This window comes from Hyperolius riggenbachi, chromosome 4, assembly GCF_040937935.1.
Source record: "Hyperolius riggenbachi isolate aHypRig1 chromosome 4, aHypRig1.pri, whole genome shotgun sequence".
Classification (NCBI taxonomy): Eukaryota; Metazoa; Chordata; class Amphibia; order Anura; family Hyperoliidae; genus Hyperolius; species Hyperolius riggenbachi.
Window position 1 is genome coordinate 474961185 of NC_090649.1, and position 23218 is coordinate 474984402.

Here is a 23218-nt window from a genome sequence, read left to right on the forward strand (position 1 = left end):
CTGCAACTAGAAGATGTTGCTGATGTGAACAGCGTGTGCTGCAACTAGAAGCTGCTGATGATGTGAACAGCGTGCGCTGCAACTAGAAGCTGCTGCTGATGTGAACAGCGTGTGCGCTGCAACTAGAAGCTGTTGCTGATGTGAACAGTGTGTGCTGCAACTAGAAGCTGTTGCTGATGTGAACAGCGTGCGCTGCAACTAGAAGCTGCTGCTGATGTGAGCGCCGTGCTCTGCAACTAGAAGCTGCTGCTGATGTGAGCACCGTGCGCTGCAACTAGAAGCTGCTGCTGATGTGAGCGCCGTGCTCTGCAACTAGAAGCTGCTGCTGATGTGAACAGAGTGTGCGCTGCAACTAGAAGCTGCTGCTGATGTGAACAGCGTGTGCGCTGCAACTAGAAGCTGCTGCTGATGTGAACAGCGTGTGCGCTGCAACTAGAAGCTGTTGCCGGCTTGGATTTGAGCGGCTGCAGCTACGTTCCGCCTTCTCCTCCCGCACACACGTGGCTGTTGAGACTGGACTTACCCTGGGATGTCTTGAGCAAGACCCAAGCTACGTAAGGCCTCCTTCACATTGTGTTCTGCTCATGTTAGTTTTTTTTTTTTTCAATACAATTTTTTATCTTCCGGCGCTTGAGTGGGTGTTGCGTTTTTGTGAAATGCACTTTTCTAAGCGCTTTTCCCGAGTGTTTTTAAAATTCACTCCCTGACGCAAGTCAGGAAGTGAACTCTTTGACCCGGAAAAGAATAAATACAATGTATTTATTCTTAAAAATGCTGCACAAAGCGATTTTGTGAGCATTTGATTTTTCCTACACCTTCCATACACCTCAAAAATGGTCCATGCACTTTTCTTTTCTCATCTTTGTCTTTAGGAATAAAGCCTCATATACACGGTAGAGGTTGCTCAACTGAGGAGGATGTTCTGCAGAGAATGTACAGTGTACAGCTGTGCAACATTAAAGATTAAGCAGTTCTGATGTTTCAGCAGCACTGTTGAACAAATGCAATGTTTATCACCTCAAAGTGAACCAGAGACGAAGCACCCTCATGTATTTTACCATATAGATTAGTGGAAACATTAGAGAAAACACCTACCATGCTTTCTGCTTCATCCTTCACTGCTCAGCCTGCCTGTTATCAGCCCTGATAAAATCCCCAACTGATCATTCAGTCTGGCTTTGCTATAATGACTCAGCTATAATGATTCCTAAGCAGAGCCAGCAGAGGGCAGGCTTGGACATGAAGACATGAGAGAACACAGACTGAGCTATAAATATTCCTGAGCAAAGCCAGACTGAATGCTCAGTCGGGGATTTTATCAGGGCTGATTAGAAGCAGGCTGAGCAGTGAAGGATGAGACAGAGAGCAGGGTAGGTGTTTTCTCTAATGTTCCCACTGATATATATGGTAAAATACATGAGAGTGCTTCATCTCTGGTTCCCTTTAAGACGCTCTATCATCCACTGCACCAGCATCCCCCTCACTTCTTCATAGAAACAGTGCAGTACAGCCAAGCAATGTGTCTGCACAGCACTCTTGCCTGAAACTGTTATCAATCGTGTGTGTGTGTCACAACTAATGATGATTAATGAGATGCAAATAAGTTCTCCTTGGGTTCAAGTTGAATGTCAATGGTATGCAGCTTTAGCTAGGACCAATAACAAATGACAGGAAGTTATTCTGAATGGTCCAATTTCAAGCTGCATAACACTGACATGAAATTTGTATGCAAGGAGAAATGATTTGCATTGCATTGATCATCCCTGATCACCGCATCCAGTATCTGCAGATGTTCAGATAATACTCACCCCACTCTGAACACATCAGCCAGCTTCAGAAAGGCAGAGTTGATGAGGATGGGGAACGGATACTTCTGAAACAGTCTTGGAAAACGGACAACGGCTTCACATTGCTCCCCGAGCTTCCCCGATCTTAAACCTAAAGGAAGGATATAAAAACAATGCATCCAAATAAGTGATAAAGCAAGTATACATCTACAGTTGTACAAGTTTTGTTTAAAGTGAACCTAAAGCCAAACAAAAAAAAATGAGATTAACTCACCTGGGGCTTCCCTCAGCCCCTGCAGCCGATCGGTGCCCTCGCAGCTCCGCTCCGATGCCTCTGCACCCGCCGGCGAACACTTCCGGTTTGGCCGTAACCGGCCGACAGGCATGGGAACGCGAGTGATTGTTCGCGTTCCCAGCCTGTATATCGCCCACTATGCTGCTATTGCGGCCTCCTCGCGTTCCCATGCCTGTCGGCCGGTGACGGCCAAGCCGGAAGTGTTTGCCGGCGAGTGCAGAGGCATCGGAGCGGAGCTACGAGGGCACCGATCGGCTGCAGGGGGCTGAGGGAAGGTGAGTTCATCTCATTTTTTTTGTTTGGCTTTAGGTTCACTTTAACCTTTTGGGGACTGATCGCAGTAAATCCTACACCACACTAGTGACTGTCCAACGCTGATGCGTTGTAGGATTTACACTGCCTGCCATTTTTGCGATTGTGCGCACCGGAGAGGGGAGATAAAGCTGTGATATGACAGCTGACATCTCCCCTCAGTGATCAGTAGCCATCGCGATCCTCCCGACCACCACTGGTAACGTATTCCCTCCTTTTACACTCTCCATTGCACTTTATATGTATTACGCACTGGCTTCTTTGCACATTATTTGTCTTTTGCTGAATTCAGGAACATTTTTCTATATGAACTTTGTTATTGTACATAATTTTGCACCATTGTGCACATATTTTTGCGATTTTTGCACTTTAGTTTTTTATTTTTATACATTTTTGTATTTTTTAGCACGTGTCCAGCACAGATTTTTTTGCACCATTAGCACTGGCACTTTATATTTGAGGTAGTCCGGTTACCTTACATATTGTCATTATGTTATTTTGTGGTCCTGAGGTGGTTTATCTACTATGTTGGGGGATTTTAATTGTATTTATTTTTAATTAATTTTTAAAATTTATATGTCCCTAATAAATTGTTGAAATTTTTTAGATCATCTTGAACTCATTATTTAATTACTTTGGGGTCTTTGTGCCCTCCACCATTTCGAGGCAGTCATTTTTTTCCTTGTGTGTGTTCTCATAGAAGCCATCGGTCTTTCTGCTGGGGACTTAAATCAATGAATGGGAACTATGTTCCCATTCTCTGGGCTAACGAGCGGCAGCACGGGCAGCAGCAGCTTATTGGACATAGTGCAAATGTCCAAAAGGCTAGACTGGTTAAAGGCTGTTAGAGCTCAAGCTGAGCACACTGAAAGCTATATGTCCCTAATAAATTGTTGAAATTTTGGAGATTATCTTGAACTCATTATTTAATTACTTTGAAATCTTTGTGCCCTCCACCATTTCGAGGCAGTCTTTTTTTCTTGTGAGTGTACATATGTTTTGTGCCTAGGTGGGTTTGTATTAGTGAATTGGCATTCTTGCTCACTGTATAGTGGCTTCTATAAGAAGCAGCGATCTTTCTGAAGAAAAAAAAAAAATATCCCGTCCTCCCTACACTTCCTGGAAGCGAGAGCGTTCGCTTCCAGGACTAAAAAAAATGTTTGACTGTGGCCAAATAGTAAAAGTACATCTACATACATTTTTTTTAATTAAACACACATTATTACATTTAGAAATTAACGGTTTAACTCCTGCACCAAAAATTATCCAAATAACATTTTTAATGAAAACAAAATACAATAAAAAAAACAAAACCCATAAATAGTTACCTAAGGGTCTGAATCTTTTTTATTATGCATGTGAAGAGGGTGTATTACTAATATTTTTAAAATTATAAGCTTGTAAATAGTGATGGACGCGAAACTGAAAAATATGCACCTTTATTTCCAAATAAAATATTGGCACCATACATTGTGATAGGGACATAATTTAAATTGCGTAATAACCAGGACAAATGGGCAAATAAAATACATAGATTTTAATTAGGGTAGTATGTATTATTTTAAAGCTAGAATGGCCGAAATCTGAGAAATAATGAATTTTTTTCCATTTTTTCTTAATATTCCAGTTTAAAATGCATTTAGAAAAAAATAATTCTTAGCAAAATGTACCACCCAAAGAAAGCCTAATTGGTGGCGCAAAAAACAAGATTTGCATCAATTAAATTGTGATAAGTAGTGACAAAGTTATTGGCGAATGAATGGGAGGTGAAAATTGCTCAGATGCATAAGGTGAAAAGCGACTAAAGGCTGAAGTGGTTAATAAAATGTACTATATGTTTTAATCAGATCCTGGAGCGGTCTGAAAATGGTGAAGATTATCACCCATGCTCTACCTCAGTGATCTGCAAACTTGGCTCTCTAGTTGTTAAGGAACTACAAGTCCCAGAATGCATTTGTCTTTATGAGTCATGACAGTGGCCGTCAGACTCCTGTAATGCATTGTGGGACTTGTAGTTCCTTAACTACTTGCCGACTGCTCCACGCCAATTGGCGCGAGCAATGCGGCAGCCCCAGGACCGCTCCACGCAGAGTGGCGTGAACGGTCTATGGGGCTAGCAGGAGATCGCCTGCAGGCTGCGCCCGCATCTCATGCTTGGAAGGCGGAGTTCCACCTTCAGTCTCCCAGATCGCTGCTCAGAGACTGTTAGACGGCGAAACTAGGTTCAATGTAATGTTTTTCTATATCATTTTATGTACACTCCAGTCCCCAGCAGTCTAAAGTATGATGACCCGGGCCTTGACTAAAAAAGTGTGGGGACCTCTGGTCTATTTAGACAAAGAATGGGAAAGTGGCCCGCTCCAGGGGACATAAAGATCCTTGTGTGACAGCATGGAACAGGATGTCTGCAGGGGGCCGGTAGAAGCCCCAGGAGGTAAGTGAAACTTTTTTTTTTTTTAAGGTTAACCTCCTTGCCGGTTTCCCGAGCTCAGTTTGGGGTAACCTGCGCAGGAGGATTTCTCAGGCCCTGCTGGGCCAATTTGCATAATTTTTTTTCCTACACGCAGCTAGCACTTTGCTAGCTGCGTGTGGTACGCGATCGCCGCCGCTACCCACCGCGCCGAGCCACCCCCCTCCAGACCCCTGCGCAGCCTGGCCAATCAGTGCCAGGCAGCGCTGAGGGGTGGATCAGGATTCCCTCTGACGTCCATGACGTCGGTGACGTCATCCCGCCCCGTCACCATGGCGACCGGGGAAGCCCTGCAGGAAATCCCGTTCTCAACGGGACTTCCTGCTTACTCTGATCGCCGGAGGCGATCGGAGTGGGTGGGGGGATGCCGCTGCTCAGCGGCTATCATGTAGCGAGCCCTGTGCTCGCTACATGATTTGAAAAAAATAAAAATAGAAAAAAAAAAAGTTCTGCGCTGCCTCCTTGCCGGCGGGAATTGGACCGGCAAGTAGGTTAAAGAACCCCTTTAAAACAGAAGATATATGTGATTAGTCAGGTGGGAGTGAGCATATGATATAGGATATACTCACTCCAAAATGAAAAATTGCAAATACCTTTGTAGCCCCTTACACACTCCTAGGAGTTGTGGTTCACCGAGCTTGCTGGGCAATCTGTAACTCATGGTGTTTCAAGTACTACCACAAATCTCCTGCGCTGGATTCCTTGTGTTCGTCTTGCTGATCCTCTTCCTCTTATACTTTTAGCCATAGCCCCTGAACAAGCATGCGTTTCTGACATTATTGTCAGATCTTTTTTTTTTTTTTTTAACAAATCAATTTTTATTTTGATAATAACAACAGAGAGATATAGATACAGTGAGAAGGTATCCTGAGCTCCCACGCACGGGAGAATACCTCATATATACATTATCAACCTCGAAGGTAAACCCATCATGAGTAGGACTGTTATTGCGCATGCCTTTCACATCTGTGTCATTTGGCTGATAGACTGTTTATTGCGCATGCCTTCACACATCTGTGTCATACGGCTGAGGGTTTGTTATTGCACATGCCTTTCACATCCTTCACATCTATGTCACACTGCTTAGGGACTGTTAGTGCACAATTCCAGGTGGCACTGTGTTGGCGTACTGTGTTGGCTTACCACTCATGCCTCCAATGCCACCCCACCCCCCTCGCACCACCTACTCCAGAGCACAACACCTCATATGGGAACATGTCACAGCTCGACACCCAGAGGACAGACTCCTGGCCAACTCTGTTTGGAGCCACATCCGGGAAATCTCTGCTCCTGCGGCTTGGCCTCGCACCGGCCAGCGGCGCAGAGGCTGTCGATCAGGTGTCCGGGCGAGGCTGAAGAGGAGAGGCCTGCGGTCATCCATCCCTGCGGTCCTCCTTGCTAACGTCCGCTCCCTCCCTAACAAGCTGGATGAACTGAGACTCCTCACTGACAAGAGGGAACTTGGTAACAACACCCCAGTCTTTTGCTTTACCGAAACGTGGCTTAATGACAACATCCCTGAGAGTGCTCTCCAGCTCCCAGGTTTCAGTCTCATCCGGGCGGACCGCGACAGCACCCTCTCCGGGAAAAAGAAAGGGGGCGGCATCTGCTTCTACATCAGCTCCGCCTGGTGCTCAAACGCCTCTGTCCTGGCCAAGAAATGCACCCCAGATCTAGAACTCCTCCTCATCAATTGCAGGCCAACTTACTCGCCCAGGGAATTCTCTTCCTACGTCCTCGTGGGTGTGTATATCCCTCCTGATGCAGAGGTGAATGCCTCCCTGTGTGATCTCAGTGATACCATCACGCAGTGGGAGTCGGCCCTCCCGGACACGCTGTTTATCATCTTAGGGGATTTCAACAAGGCCAACCTCCGCAAAGAGCAGCCTCGCTTCCATCAGCACGTCACCTGCCCCACCAGGAGTGCCAACACCCTCGACCATTGCTACACGGTCTTGAAAGATGCATACAAAGCGACACCGTGGGCAGCGCTAGGGTCATCTGACCACTGCATCATCCATCTGCTACCTACGTACAAAAGGCGCCTGGAAACCTCAAAACCTGTCACCAAGTCCTCCAAAGTGTGGTCAAGTGAGGCTAAACTACAACTTCAGGCCTGCTTTGACTGCACAGATTGGAAGGCTCTGGAATCGCCTAACCTGGACGAGTGGGCAGACAACGTATCCTCGTACATTAGCTTCTGCGAGGACTCCTGCATCCCAACTAAAACCTTCAAACTATATCTAAATGATAAACCGTGGTTTTCAAAAAAACTACGACAACTGCGACGCAGCAAAGAAGCTGCACACAAGTCCGGCAACCAGGAGGACTACAAGAGGGCAAGAAACGACCTAAACAGGGAACTGAAGTCCGCAAAGAAGTGCTACGCGGAAAAGCTGGAACAGAACCTCTCCTTAAATGACGCACGAGCGGTGTGGAAAGGGCTTAAGGCTGCCACCAACTATAAGCCCCCCCCACAGCATGCTACACCCAGCACTGAGCTCGCCGAGAGTCTCAGCGACTTCTATTGCAGATTCGAGAACCATCCAGCTCCTGCAGGTCTCCCACAGCCACCCGTACAGCCGCCGGCCACTGACTCCATAGGCCCAGACTCACCCCCACCATCAGTGAGGGAGGCTGATGTACTGAAACATTTGCTAAGACTAAAGGCGAGGAAAGCCTCAGGTCCGGACGGAGTGTCACCTTCTTGCCTGAAAACCTGCGCCCGTCAGCTCACTCCGACACTCTCTTCCATCCTCACGAGGTCCCTCCAGGAAGGCAAAGTCCCAGCATGCTTCAAGAGGTCCACCATTATCCCTGTCCCCAAAAAGCAGGGAATCCTCGACCTCAACAACTTCAGACCGGTGGCACTCACGTCCGTGATTATGAAAGCTTTTGAAAGCATGGTGCTCCCCCTCCTCAAGTACGCCACAGAGGGACTGCTGGACCCACACCAGTTCGCGTACAGAGCTAACAGGTCCACCGATGACGCCATCAACCTCTGCTTGGAGCTCGTCTATGATCACCTGGATAGACCAGACTCCTACGCCAGGATCCTCCTATTGGACTTCAGCTCAGCATTCAATGCCATCAGCCCCAAAATACTACAAGACAATCTCGTCACGCTAGGTGTCCACCCGTCCCTACGCCGGTGGATCACAGACTTCCTCACCAACAGATCTCAGGTCGTCAGGGTAGGAACTATCTCCTCACTACCTAGAACCACCAATACAGGAGCCCCACAAGGCTGTGTCCTGTCGCCATTTCTGTTCTCTCTGTACACGAACAACTGCAGATCCTCGTCAGACTCTGTAAAAGTAATCAAATTTGCAGACGACACAACCATCGTCGGTCTGATCACCAATAACGATGAGGAGGCGTACCGCCACCAGGTCGACAGTATCTGCCACTGGTGCAGAGTGAACGGATTGGTCCTTAACACAGCAAAAACTGTGGAGATGATCACTGACTTCAGGAGGCGTGCTCCCACCCTACCTCCAATGCGTATTGACGGCAAGGAAGTGGAAAGAGTTCCCTGCGTCCGCCTTCTGGGCACAACCATCTCCAGTGACCTGAGGTGGAAAGCCAACACTGCCTCCACACAGAGGAAAGCCCAACAGAGACTTTTCTTTCTTCGCCAACTAAAAAAGTTTGGTATGGCCCCAAAACTTCTGTCTAACTTCTACTCTGCTACAATTGAATCTGTCCTATGCTCTTCCATCCTGGTCTGGTATGCCGGCTCCTCCGCCAGCGACAGGCTCAAACTGCAGAGGATCATCAGATCAGCAGAGAGGATCATCGGGAAAGCCCTTCCTACTCTGGACCTCCTCTACCACTCCAGGCTGAACACCAGAGCATTAAAGATCACCAACGACCCCTCGCACCCAGGCTTTTTTAGTCAGCTTTTTTAGTCAGCTTCCCTCGAGCCGAAGACCCCGGTTCCGGTCCATCCTCACCAAGACCTCGAGACATAAGAACAGTTTCTTTCCCTCTGCTGTCAGCCTTCTGAACTCTCTCTCACGAATTTGCCCATCCCCAACCCCACCCTACAAACTCAAGCCACACTATAGCACGCTGAACTGAGGCACACTGCACATGGACGGTGATCTAGCTCCAGAGTACTTTCTGCCTGTTCTTTGGATGTATTTTTTGATTTCTGTTTTTCGATTTGTAAATGATGCTTCACTGTGTTCCCCTGCATCTGTTTTTGTTTTTTGGTTCCTGCATGTTCCATCCTGTATCTGTATTTGTATCTGTATCAGTCCCCTGTACGTGCCAAGCCCAATTCCGGGCACGACCCAGTCGTGCTTGGCGAGAATAAAGATTCTGATTCTGATAGGAGATATTGGTGTCGTAAGAAAATCTGGAGACAATTCCCACAGTCACCTACGCAGTCTTGGATTATTTTCAGATATTCCTTCATAATGCGGTGTGGAGCACAGAGGATGTGCGTAGGAGACCCAGAACCAACACGGAAAGTGAAGAGTACGTAGAAGGAAGAACAGAAGTAGAGTAGGAGGAGTAGTTCAGAAGAGGAGAAGAAGGAAGAGAAAAAGAAAAGATAGACTTGGCCCCAGGCCCAACCCCCCGCCACCGCACCGACGACGCTAGTCTACATACCCCCGGCCGTCATTCAATAAGATAGGGATAGTGATATATTAATCAGGTTCTAAGTTTGATCCGGTTGTGGAGATATTGTCGCACCATGGTGCCCATATCTTATGAAATCGTAATGGACAGTTGCGGTTTTTGTATGTCATTTGGTATAGTGGGAAAGCATGGTTTATAGTGCGTTTCCACATATTTATCGAAGGCACACCCTCACCCTTCCATACCCTTAATATTTCTTTACGTGCGTAAAAGCATAAAATGCGAATCAAGTATTGTATAAATTTATTATAGGACGGTTCCTCAAATAGCCCTAGCAGCGCAAGTTTGGGCGTGCAATCAACATACGTTTCCAGAATTTCATTTATGGTATCAAATATGCTCCTCCAAAATACCTGGATTTTATCGCAACTCCAAAACATATGGTAGAACGTGCCATTTGCAACAGAGCACTTCTGGCATATCGCACTATTGCTAGTGTTAATATTATGCATTCTTGTCGGGGTAAGATATGTTCTGTGCAGGAATTTGACTTGGATCAGCCTGTCTCTGGCTGAGATAGGGATTTTAACAAAATCTTCGAGGATATCTTCCCAGTCTGTATTATCTAAACCTGGGATGTCAATATTCCATTTCTCTTGACACCTAAGGAGTTTTTCATTATTTTTAGACATAAGAGCTGAGTAAATTACGGACAGGGATTTTTCTAGGTGTTTTGTCAAGAGAGTGTGTTAAAGATCGTGCATTTCCAATACAGGTGCCGTGCCAGAGAACTGAGCCGCAAAAGCGTGCCGGAGTTGCAAATAGCGAAAAAACATTTTGTTTGTAATGGAGTACATTTGTTTTAACTCATTGAAGGTTAATAAAGAGCCGTCTTTGATGATATGTTGCAGACTTTTGATTCCTGCCTTAGCCCATATCTTAGGGTCTGGGATCTGTATAAAGTGTGTAAGGTTGGGATTGTCCCATATGGGAGTGTGTGGGGAAATGTAGTTCCCTGCGCCTAGGTATTTGACCGCTTCTGACCATACCTTGCAGACTGTTTGCATTGGAATAGTACAGCGTTCATCGTTAGTGGTACCCCTATATAACAGGAGAGTGAGCCTTTCGTAAGATCCCAAGCATGCCGCCTCTACAACCACAGCGGGGTTATACTGATCTTGAGAGAGCCACCATCTGGCCGTAACAAGTATTGCCGCATAGTAGTATAATAGCATATTAGGAAGGCGTACGTTAAAAAGGGGCGCTGGGAAAAAAGGGCGCCGGGTTTTTAACGATAAGCATGGATAACGTTTAAAAATGTATTGTACTGTATTTCGTTTAAAATTAATGTTTTATAAAGTTATAAATCATTAAATAATGTGCATTAAATCGGCAATTGTAAAAACGTTAATCTTTCGTTTAAATAGTGAAACGTATAATAACGTTTAAAAAAAAAAATTACTAAGTAACCCTCCCTGTACCTACCCCTAACCCCTAGACCCCCCTGTTGATGCCTAAACCTAAGACCCCCCTGTTGGTGCCTAAACCTAAGACCCCCCTGTTGGTGCCTAAACCTAAGACCCCCCTGTTGGTGCCTAAACCTAAGACCCCCCTGTTGGTGCCTAAACCTAAGACCCCCCTGTTGGTGCCTAAACCTAAGACCCCCCTGTTGGTGCCTAAACCTAAGACCCCCCTGTTGGTTTTTTCGTTTAAAAATAATGTAAAAAAAAAAAAAGTACTGTTTTTCGTTTAAAAATAATGTTTGAAAAAAAATATTGTACTGTTTTTCGTTTAAAAATAATATTTAAAAATGTATAAATCATTAAATAATGTGTAATCATGAGAAGCAGTAATAAAACATTAAGTCTCCGGGCGCCGCTTTTAAAACGTTATTTTTCTCCGGCGCCCTTTTTTCCTATCCACTAGCCTCAGGCGCCCGAATTTACTGTTACCATTAGGAAGTGCCAGACCACCTTGATCTATGTCTAGTTGTAGCGTGGTCAGGGCAATTTTGGGGGTCTGGCCAGACCAAATAAATGCTGAGATTAAGGAGTGTAGAGTTTTAAAGAGCTTTTTAGGAATCATGGTTGGTGAGTTACGTAATACATATAGGAACTTGGGGAGAAAGATCATTTTGAATATGTTTATTTTCCCAATAAGCGAGAGCGGCAATTGTTTCCAGGCTTGGGATTTCCTCCGAAAGGCTTCCACTACCGGTGAAATATTCAGTTTAGTGTAACTCCGTATAGAGTTCGTTATTGAGATGCCTAAATATTTGAATTCAGAGACCCATTGCAAGGGATTGGAGGGTATTTGGGCTGAGAGTCGCTCAGTGGCATGATGACAGACTTATTTCTATTAATTCTGAGGCCCGAAAAAGAGCCGAAGGTTGTAATGATATCCAGGGCAGCAGTCAGTGAAGTCTCTGTGTCGTTTAAACATAGCAGTGTGTCATCCGCGTATAATGATATCCTTTCCTCTATTCCTCCGACGGGGATCCCACAAATCAGTTCAGATTCTCTTATTAAAATAGCCATGGGTTCAATTGCGAGGGCAAAAAGGTATGGGGACAATGGACATTCCTGCCGAGTACCGCGTTGCAGTTGAAATGAGTCAGAGATGTTGTTTCCGGTGCGGATTCTTGCCCTGGGAGCTCGATACAAAGCTTTAATCCATTTAACAAAGTTATTGCCGAACCCGTATCTATTTAGGATTTCCCAAAGATAAGGCCACTCTAATGAATCAAATGCCTTCTCGGTGTCCAGCGAGGCAACTACTCTACGACTGGGCACCGAGGAGGACAGGGAAATATTGGTAAAGAGCCTGCGCAAGTTAATGTCAGTGCCCTTGTTGGGCATAAAACCGGATTGGTCTCCGTGGATTAAAGAAGTTATTATTGGCTTAACCCTATTTGTTAACACTTTGGCCAGGATTTTTGCATCTGTGTTAAGTAAGGAGATCGGCCTATATGATCCGCATTGTGTCGGATCTTTCCCAGGTTTTAAAATAAGAATAATTACTGCTTCGGAGAAGGACTCGGGTAAGGGATGTCCCTCTAAAACTTCATTAAAAAGGGAGCGTAGTTTAGGGGCCAGGATATCGGTATAACATTTATAGAATTCAGAAGGAAGACCATCTGATCTGGGAGTTTTGCTAGGCTTAAGCTCAGCTATGGCTTCTTGTATTTCCTCTATGGATATTGGTTTATCTAGAATTGTTTTATTTGATTCAGATAACATTGGCATGTCTATAGTATTAAGGTATTAGTTTAATTCATCCGCAGAGTAGTGGGCCCTTGAGGAGTACAGTGTTTTATAGAAAATAGAGAAGACCCTATTGATTTGTTCCGGATTCATATGGGTAACATTGCTGTGGTCTATTATGACAGGGATAGCTGTAGGCAGACTTGAGTCTTTAGACAGCCAGGCCAACAACTTACTATTTTTGTCCCCGAACTCAAATATACGTTGCGTTTGATGCAACATAGTATTTTTAGTTAGAGATATTTGGGCAAGCCTCCATTGTCTAATTAATTGCTGCCAGGATCTCCAGGATTCAGGGGAGTTAGATTGTATAAAGGTGTTTTCCGCAGCTCTAGCTTTGTGTTCAAGGTTTAGTGTATGTGCTCTGGAGTTTGCTTTGTATGACTTAAGTTCTGTCATATACTGTCCCCTAATGACCGCTTTCCCTGCATCCCATACGACCGGGTCCGACGCGGATCCAGAATTGGTATCCCAATATACCCACAGGGCCTGAGATATTTGTGGTTGTATGAGGGGTTCGTTGATATAAAAGCGTGATATTCTCCACAACCGGTCTTTGGGTTTAGTGTAAATAGTCACTGTAAGTAAAATAGGGGCGTGGTCTGAGATACCTGATGGTAAAATGTCCATTGACTGTATTTGTGGTAGTATAGGCGGGGTGGCAAAGGCTAAGTCTATCCGGGACATGGAGCGATGCGCAGCGGAAAAGCACGTAAAAGCTCTGTCTGTGGGGTGTTTCCACCTCCATATGTCTTGCAGATGGTTACCTTCAGCCCATGTTTTGAGGTCTGTGCCATCCCTTGAGGAGCTGCTGGTCCTGTCCATTGTAGGGTCCATAGTCAGGTTAAAGTCGCCCATTATAATAAGTCTGTCACCATGCCACCTAGAGGACCTAGTAATAATATCATACAGAATTTGTTTGTTGACCGGCGGTGGGACGTATACCCCCGCTATAGTATACTCAAGGCCATAGAGTTCAAAGTTAAGCAGGACAAAGCGTCCCTGGCCGTCACAGCACGAGTCAACCACCCGTAGTGGGAGGGATTTGTGAATGAGTATGGAGACTCCTCTAGAGTATGAGGAATACGTTGAGTGATAATGCTGCGACACCCAGGGGCGTCTGAGTGACAAATTTTTGTTCCCAGTCAAGTGCGTTTCAAGTAGAATACATATGTGTGGGGTATATTGTTTTAAATAATTAAACACTAAGGAGCTCTTAATTTTAGAACCCAGCCCTCTAGTATTCCAGCATATGCATTTAAGTGTATCCATTTATAGTAATCAGTAATAGTATTAGTATATGCCAAAAGTGCATACTCCAGGATCTATATGTTGTCCAGACAGTAGTCAGCCAGGGAACAGTTAATAATGGGAGAAGCCATCCGTCGAGCCGCAGCCAGGAGCCGAGCCCGGAGCCAAGGAAGAGAGAAGAAAGAAGAGAAAAGAACATCAAAACCCCAAGAACCCCCCACCCTAGGCCTGAACGATTTTAGGAAAAAATTGAATTGAGCGATTTCTGTCCGAAATTGCGATTTCGATTCGATTCACGATTTCCTTCAAATCAAGCTTAGTTCCCTTCTCTGTGCCTGTTTATTCCCCCTCTGTCTCTCCTTGTGCCCCCTTTGCCTCTTCATGCCTCCTCTGGGTCTCTCTCTTGCCCCTTTTGTGTCTCTGTGCCCGCTCTGTTTCTCTCTGTGCCTCCTCTGTCCCCCAAGCTGCATCAGTTCTGGACATAGTTTCCAGCACGAGTCCAGCGATGCCAGTCCTACCACTTCGCCTCTGTTTTGCCAAGCACAAGAGCCGTCAGAGGGCGACAGAAGACGCAAGGTATATCAAACGCTGCGGGCCGCACGCACTGGGACTTTGGGAAAGTTTGAAGGCGCTTCTTCAAACTTCCCCATGTGGAAATGACATGATCGCGATATTCGCTGCTTTGACGATTCTGAAATTGTGACCTTGGTGATCACGATTTCGATTTAAATTCGATTTATCTTTCAGGCCTACCCCACCCTGCATCTCTTACTAAAAACAAAAGGTAGAGCATGTCTGCACCCTAACTATCACAACTGTTGCAGAGGTAGTTAAGCTCACTTAGACTGACTTGGTCAGTAATAACCCAACAAGACTACCTCTGAGGGGAAGCGGACATTGCGTGGGGGAACCGCTACCCAGTGCACCCAACCCAATATGGGTTGGGGGTGCATATCTTAATCATTTCAAACATATTAAAATATAACATTGCATTAACATGATAAACTGGAGAACCTACTTGTGACGAGCTCATAAAGCTAAAACATTATAGAGTGGCCACACTGTGTAGGCAGAGTACATTATGCGCTGTTTTGCCCTTTATAAGGTGTTGTATGAGGAACAGCTGAACATTTCTCTATGCAGAGTTATAATAGGGCTAAGCATGCGTTAGGGTCTCTTTGTGACAACCGGTCCTATAATATATACGATAGGCAGTATTACTGTGGCTTAGCATCCGAGACCTCCGGGGCTTCCAAATGTCTCTCAGAAGCCGCACCCCGCAATAGGAGCAACGTTACAGCTGCATGGTTTCTGCTATCAGAGTTATCTGCTACGGTGGAATCCAGAACTTCTTGCTGACAGTATAAACTAGGGCTATAGCACCATCTACAGATCATCCCAGGCCACATCAAGAAAAGGAAATATACATTTTAACTGTATATGGATTCGATCTGCACACAGGCTGTTAGTTAGGATATATGTATTACATCAGTATGACAGCGCTCCTCTTCTCATTGTCCTCAGCACCTAAAAGAAATAAAGCATAGCTCCACATAGTGCATTACTGTTAGATTTTCATCATCATTTAAACACCCCAACAGTGATAAATAATGTGCCCCTTTGTGCTCCACTTCTAGTGCGAACTGATCACCAACTTTGAAAAAATTACAGGCTCACCAGATGCAGACCACCTCATATACCAGGTGGATCTATCGCACAAATCAATCCACAACGATCTGCTGCTTTCATGTATCATCAAAAACTTTTTAATCCGGATTCTTCAATAAAAACATAACAAACATAGCATAAAACCTTTTTAAAATAGTAACTATTCCCTGCGCTTAGGCGCACTCACGTCATCCACAGATGAATCTCCGCATATCGGGCTGTCAGCCCTGTGATGTGCCTCCTCCTACGGTCACGGCGTCCCGTTTCCCGCACCGGCGCATCAGTTCCAGCCTAACTTCTTTCAAGCGATGTAAGTCCTGCTTCCTGTGACGTCAGACGCTCCCTGCTCCGCCTTACGCGTTTCGTCCCTTGGGACTCATCAGAGGCTGACGTCACAGGAGCGACCGACGTCTTTTATGGTCATTCCGCCTAATTCTGCGCATGTCTGTTTCCGTCCCGATACGTAATCCGCATCAATTAGACGTATGTTCCTGGGCATGCGTGATAAGGTTTCGCGCTCTCTTTATCTTCAGGCGTCAAGTTTTGACTCCTAAAATGCATCCCCTTGTATGACCGAGATGGTTAATCCTTACAGCAATGCCATCTAGTGGCTGAATTTCTAACTGCTCCCACCCCTAATTTATCCTCCATAGAAACTCCTTATAGAAGGCTGGTTTTAACATATTGAACATCAAGATATCAGTAATGCAGGTATTTCTTTCCACTATAGATTTTGCCACATGAATTACTTGGATATGTGTGTCAATTGGCTATCCTATAATATTCTAAGCATTAACCATCCTTTTGTGCTCCACAAATTAAACCGAGAGGTACATCACAGTTCAAGCCTGTACTGCCAAATTTTCAAACCCATTATTGTAACGTGATGCCTCTTTCAAGACCCCATTTACATACACCTTATCCGTGTCTTATAGGGGAGAATTCTGTGGCCCCTTCGAAAGGGGTAAGAATAAACCCACCCCTAATGGCTCTCGAAAACCTGACCATATGCCCCTATCACACTATCCCTTGGAGTCCCATTTACTATAGAGACCACAGGATCCTCAGCATCAAATTCCATTCACTCGAGTTTTCTTATTATAATATACCCCAAAATTCAATGCTAATCCCCCATCATACTTTATTTTAGTGGGGGCCACCTAATGCCCAATAGATGTGAACCCATTTTACCGTGATGGTTATAATTATTGGGCCAGGCCTATTTATTTAACTGTGGAATTCCCTTATGTCTAGGTTATCAGTGATCCTCCTCCATCTCCATCTTCATGATAATAGGTGGTGTGCCCATCCACTGTACCCATATTACTTACAAATCATTCGTGATATAACAATTTAGATCGAATTCAACATTGAGTCCTCCTGGGACCAAAGTTTTGAGGTTAAAAATCCATCGCCCTTCGGCTTGTGAGATGTCTCTAACTAAACTTGACCCCCGCCACCTCTTTGTGTGTGCCTCTATCCCCATGAACTTGAGTCCACTGGGGTCATTATTATGGACCTGCCGGAAATGATTAGATACATTATGAGTTGCTAGGCCTTTGATGATATTGGCCACATGTTCTCTTATTCTCTCATGCAGTTTTCTAGTGGTTCTACCTATATACTCCAAATTGCAAGGACATCTCAAAAGATATATGACTCCTTTGGTGTTGCAGGTGATGCACTGTCTTAAAGAAAACTCTTGCCCACTATTGGTTGATACAAAGTTTGCCCCCCTTATGGGTTGTGCCTCCTTACACCCCCTGCATTTTCGACAAGGAAAAAAGCCTGTTTGTCCCAGCAGGTCTCCAGTCCTCACTTGTGGGGGGTTGACACAGCTAGTGACCAGCCTTGATTTTAAATTTGGGGCTTTTCTATATATAAACCCAGGTCTTTTTGGGATTGTATTTCCTAGGGTTCCATCTAGTTGTAATACACTCCAGTGCTTTTTTATTATGGACTCAATTTCCTTATATTGCATATTGTAATCCAATAGTATATCGAACTCCCTGTTATTTTTCTGAGGTAAAGTCTCTCTGTGTTCCAACAGTGGGGTTCTATCCAAGCTGGCCACCTTATTCACCTGTATTTCTAGGTCTTCCTTACTATAACCCTTCTCTCTGAATCTATTTATCAGGATCTGACTCTGATTTTTAAAATCTTCAATATCTGAACAGTTCCTTCTTATCCGCATAAGTTGACCTTTAGGGATATTTTCCAGCCACTTTTTATGGTGGCAACTTCCAAGTGGGATATATCCATTCTTATCTGTAGGTTTAAAATATGTTTTTGTGTGGAGTCGGTTGTCTTTCTTCTTAATGACTAAATCTAGGAACTCCACCTGATCAGGGGACCTCTGAAATGTGATTTTAACTGGGGTCCATTGATTATTGGCCTTCTCGCAAAAGGCAAGTAGGGCTTGGCTTGGGCCCCTCCATATAAAGAACAGGTCATCAATAAACCTTCTCCATAGTATTACATATTGAGCCCCTTCTCCCGACAACAGTTCTCGTTCCCATCTATATATTTGCTACGGACGGGGCGAACTTGGCCCCCATCGCACATCCATTCTGTTGTAAATAAAACTCCTTTTCATACCAGAAATAATTATGCGTCAATGCATAGTTCAATAACTCCATAATGAAATCTATTTGTTCTATTTTGATATCCCCTTGTTCCATAAGGGCTTCTTTCACTATCTGCATCCCTTCCGCGTGCGGAATGACCGTATATAGTGATGTAACATCTCCAGTTACCAAAATATCCCCCTCCTCCATTTTCACATCCTGTATATTCTGAAGTAAATGTTTTGTATCCTTTAACAGAAATGGCAACTCCCCCACTACCCTCTGGAGAAAAAAATCTATATATTCACCTGTTCTTTGAGTGAGCGAACCCACCCCACTAACAATGGGTCTTCCTGGGGGGTTCCTTTGGTCCTTATGAACTTTGGGATTATAATAGATGACGGGTATTCTAGGGTTAGTGGGCAACAGGTATTTCAATTCGTTTGTGGTAATAATGGTTTCCCTCTCACCATATACCAGTATGTCCTTCAGTGTCTTCTTATATTCCTTAGTGGGATCTTTTTTCAATTTCTTATATGTACCCTGATCTTTCAACAATCTGCTCATCTCATTATTATACTGTTGAGAGCTCAAAATCACCAGGCCCCCCCCCTTATCCGCCGGTTTTAGTACAAGGTCTTTATTCTGAGCCAATTCAATGATTTGTTGGCTGATCTCTTTTGCATTTCTTTGTTTCTTTATTTCCAATTTCTCTATATCTTGAAGCACTGCTCTTTTAAAAATGTCCACTGTGCTGCCTTTTGAGTGGTCTTGCGGATTAAACAGGGATCTGTTTTTCAGACCCGTATATATGTAGCGCTGTGAGGTGGGGTTGGCTCTAGTGGTAGGGCCCTCTTTATTCAAAAAGTATTTTTTCTGGGAGAGCCTCCTCACATATTTATTAATACCTAAAAATGTTTCAAACTTGTTCAGTTTCTTAGGGGGTGCACAGTTTAAACCCTTGTCGAGGAGTTTTAACTGAGGTTTAGTAAGTTCCACTCCACTTAAATTAAAAATTCCATTCACTGTTACTGCCTTCTTTTTTTGCTGTTCTCTCCTCCCCCCTCTGATTCCTCTCCTATTCTTTTTAGCCCTCCCTCCCATTCTTCTTCCTGATAATTGTGAGGATATTTCCATCTGGACCTCTGGCTCATTCCTAAAAAATGATCATTACTTTCTGTTAGATGTTCATATCTATTTGAGGTAGGTACATTTCTATATTCATAGTTATGTGATCTCATGTTATCATTATGGGGCCTCTCCCCCTTTCTCTGTCTAAGATTATAAAAATGCTCACCAAATCTTGGTTGATTATGAGGGTATTTAGGTGGAATCAATTGTTTAGGGGTTCTAGAGGCTTTTGGTCGAGCAACAGTGGGGCCCGCCTCCCATGTCTCCTCAAAAGTATCAGCCTCATAATCCTCCCATTCAGTATCTTGTTCTCCATAACTATGCCTATCTTCTCTTGAATGCATATGATCTGTGGGAGGGTGTGGTTGATTTTGGGGAACCAGTCTGGATTCAGATGTCTGTTCCTGCATTCCATCTGTTCTTCCATCTGTTTTTTGTATGTATCCCTCTCTCAATTTGTTAAAAATACTGGCGAAAAGAAAGCAAGGGAGATTGAATAGGTTGGAAGGAGAAATTGATCAGCTGAAAGTCGCCATGGAGCCATATAAAGAGAGGGATACATACAAAAAACAGATGGAAGAGCTTACTTCTAAATTAACAAAAAATGAACAAGAAATCATTGATATTAGGCAAAAAAGATTTCAAAGAGATTGCGATGAATATAGACAGCAAACAGCATATAAATGGCAGGGGCAAAACAATAAAAAGAAAAATAAAGAGCATATAGAGGAAGAAAATAAAACAATGCAGGAACAGACATCTGAATCCAGACTGGTTCCCCAAAATCAACCACACCCTCCCACAGATCATATGCATTCAAGAGAAGATAGGCATAGTTATGGAGAACAAGATACTGAATGGGAGGATTATGAGGCTGATACTTTTGAGGAGACATGGGAGGCGGGCCCCACTGTTGCTCGACCAAAAGCCTCTAGAACCCCTAAACAATTGATTCCACCTAAATACCCTCATAATCAACCAAGATTTGGTGAGCATTTTTATAATCTTAGACAGAGAAAGGGGGAGAGGCCCCATAATGATAACATGAGATCACATAACTATGAATATAGAAATGTACCTACCTCAAATAGATATGAACATCTAACAGAAAGTAATGATCATTTTTTAGGAATGAGCCAGAGGTCCAGATGGAAATATCCTCACAATTATCAGGAAGAAGAATGGGAGGGAGGGCTAAAAAGAATAGGAGAGGAATCAGAGGGGGGAGGAGAGAACAGCAAAAAAAGAAGGAAGTAACAGTGAATGGAATTTTTAATTTAAGTGGAGTGGAACTTACTAAACCTCAGTTAAAACTCCTCGACAAGGGTTTAAACTATGCACCCCCTAAGAAACTGAACAAGTTTGAAACATTTTTAGGTATTAATAAATATGTGAGGAGGCTCTCCCAGAAAAAATACTTTTTGAATAAAGAGGGCCCTACCACTAGAGCCAACCCCACCTCACAGCGCTACATATATACGGGTCTGAAAAACAGATCCCTGTTTAATCCGCAAGACCACTCAAAAGGCAGCACAGTGGACATTTTTAAAAGAGCAGTGCTTCAAGATATAGAGAAATTGGAAATAAAGAAACAAAGAAATGCAAAAGAGATCAGCCAACAAATCATTGAATTGGCTCAGAATAAAGACCTTGTACTAAAACCGGCGGATAAGGGGGGGGCCTGGTGATTTTGAGCTCTCAACAGTATAATAATGAGATGAGCAGATTGTTGAAAGATCAGGGTACATATAAGAAATTGAAAAAAGATCCCACTAAGGAATATAAGAAGACACTGAAGGACATACTGGTATATGGTGAGAGGGAAACCATTATTACCACAAACGAATTGAAATACCTGTTGCCCACTAACCCTAGAATACCCGTCATCTATTATAATCCCAAAGTTCATAAGGACCAAAGGAACCCCCCAGGAAGACCCATTGTTAGTGGGGTGGGTTCGCTCACTCAAAGAACAGGTGAATATATAGATTTTTTTCTCCAGAGGGTAGTGGGGGAGTTGCCATTTCTGTTAAAGGATACAAAACATTTACTTCAGAATATACAGGATGTGAAAATGGAGGAGGGGGATATTTTGGTAACTGGAGATGTTACATCACTATATACGGTCATTCCGCACGCGGAAGGGATGCAGATAGTGAAAGAAGCCCTTATGGAACAAGGGGATATCAAAATAGAACAAATAGATTTTATTATGGAGTTATTGAACTATGCATTGACGCATAATTATTTCTGGTATGAAAAGGAGTTTTATTTACAACAGAATGGATGTGCGATGGGGGCCAAGTTCGCCCCGTCCGTAGCAAATATATATATGGATAGATGGGAACGAGAACTGTTGTCAAGAGAAGGGGCTCAATATGTAATACTATGGAGAAGGTTTATTGATGACCTGTTCTTTATATGGAGGGGCCCAAGCCAAGCCCTACTTGCCTTTTGCGAGAAGGCCAATAATCAATGGACCCCAGTTAAAATCACATTTCAGAGGTCCCCTGATCAGGTGGAGTTCCTAGATTTAGTCATTAAGAAGAAAGACAACCGACTCCACACAAAAACATATTTTAAACCTACAGATAAGAATGGATATATCCCACTTGGAAGTTGCCACCATAAAAAGTGGCTGGAAAATATCCCTAAAGGTCAACTTATGCGGATAAGAAGGAACTGTTCAGATATTGAAGATTTTAAAAATCAGAGTCAGATCCTGATAAATAGATTCAGAGAGAAGGGTTATAGTAAGGAAGACCTAGAAATACAGGTGAATAAGGTGGCCAGCTTGGATAGAACCCCACTGTTGGAACACAGAGAGACTTTACCTCAGAAAAATAACAGGGAGTTCGATATACTATTGGATTACAATATGCAATATAAGGAAATTGAGTCCATAATAAAAAAACACTGGAGTGTATTACAACTAGATGGAACCCTAGGAAATACAATCCCAAAAAGACCTGGGTTTATATATAGAAAAGCCCCAAATTTAAAATCAAGGCTGGTCACTAGCTGTGTCAACCCCCCACAAGTGAGGACTGGAGACCTGCTGGGACAAACAGGCTTTTTTCCTTGTCGAAAATGCAGGGGGTGTAAGGAGGCACAACCCATAAGGGGGGCAAACTTTGTATCAACCAATAGTGGGCAAGAGTTTTCTTTAAGACAGTGCATCACCTGCAACACCAAAGGAGTCATATATCTTTTGAGATGTCCTTGCAATTTGGAGTATATAGGTAGAACCACTAGAAAACTGCATGAGAGAATAAGAGAACATGTGGCCAATATCATCAAAGGCCTAGCAACTCATAATGTATCTAATCATTTCCGGCAGGTCCATAATAATGACCCCAGTGGACTCAAGTTCATGGGGATAGAGGCACACACAAAGAGGTGGCGGGGGTCAAGTTTAGTTAGAGACATCTCACAAGCCGAAGGGCGATGGATTTTTAACCTCAAAACTTTGGTCCCAGGAGGACTCAATGTTGAATTCGATCTAAATTGTTATATCACGAATGATTTGTAAGTAATATGGGTACAGTGGATGGGCACACCACCTATTATCATGAAGATGGAGATGGAGGAGGATCACTGATAACCTAGACATAAGGGAATTCCACAGTTAAATAAATAGGCCTGGCCCAATAATTATAACCATCACGGTAAAATGGGTTCACATCTATTGGGCATTAGGTGGCCCCCACTAAAATAAAGTATGATGGGGGATTAGCATTGAATTTTGGGGTATATTATAATAAGAAAACTCGAGTGAATGGAATTTGATGCTGAGGATCCTGTGGTCTCTATAGTAAATGGGACTCCAAGGGATAGTGTATGGTCAGGTTTTCGAGAGCCATTAGGGGTGGGTTTATTCTTAC

General features: G+C 44.0%; 1 protein-coding gene across 1 annotated transcript in view; it reads right to left on the minus strand.

Annotated features, from left to right (window-relative positions):
- INTS7 (integrator complex subunit 7) overlaps nucleotides 1-23218 on the minus strand; it is a 122487-nt gene that overhangs the window by 88410 nt on the left and 10859 nt on the right. The window contains exon 2 of the mRNA XM_068232935.1: nucleotides 1809-1938. Within this exon, the coding sequence (XP_068089036.1) occupies nucleotides 1809-1938 (130 nt within the window). The remainder of the gene's footprint in view (nucleotides 1-1808; nucleotides 1939-23218) is intronic.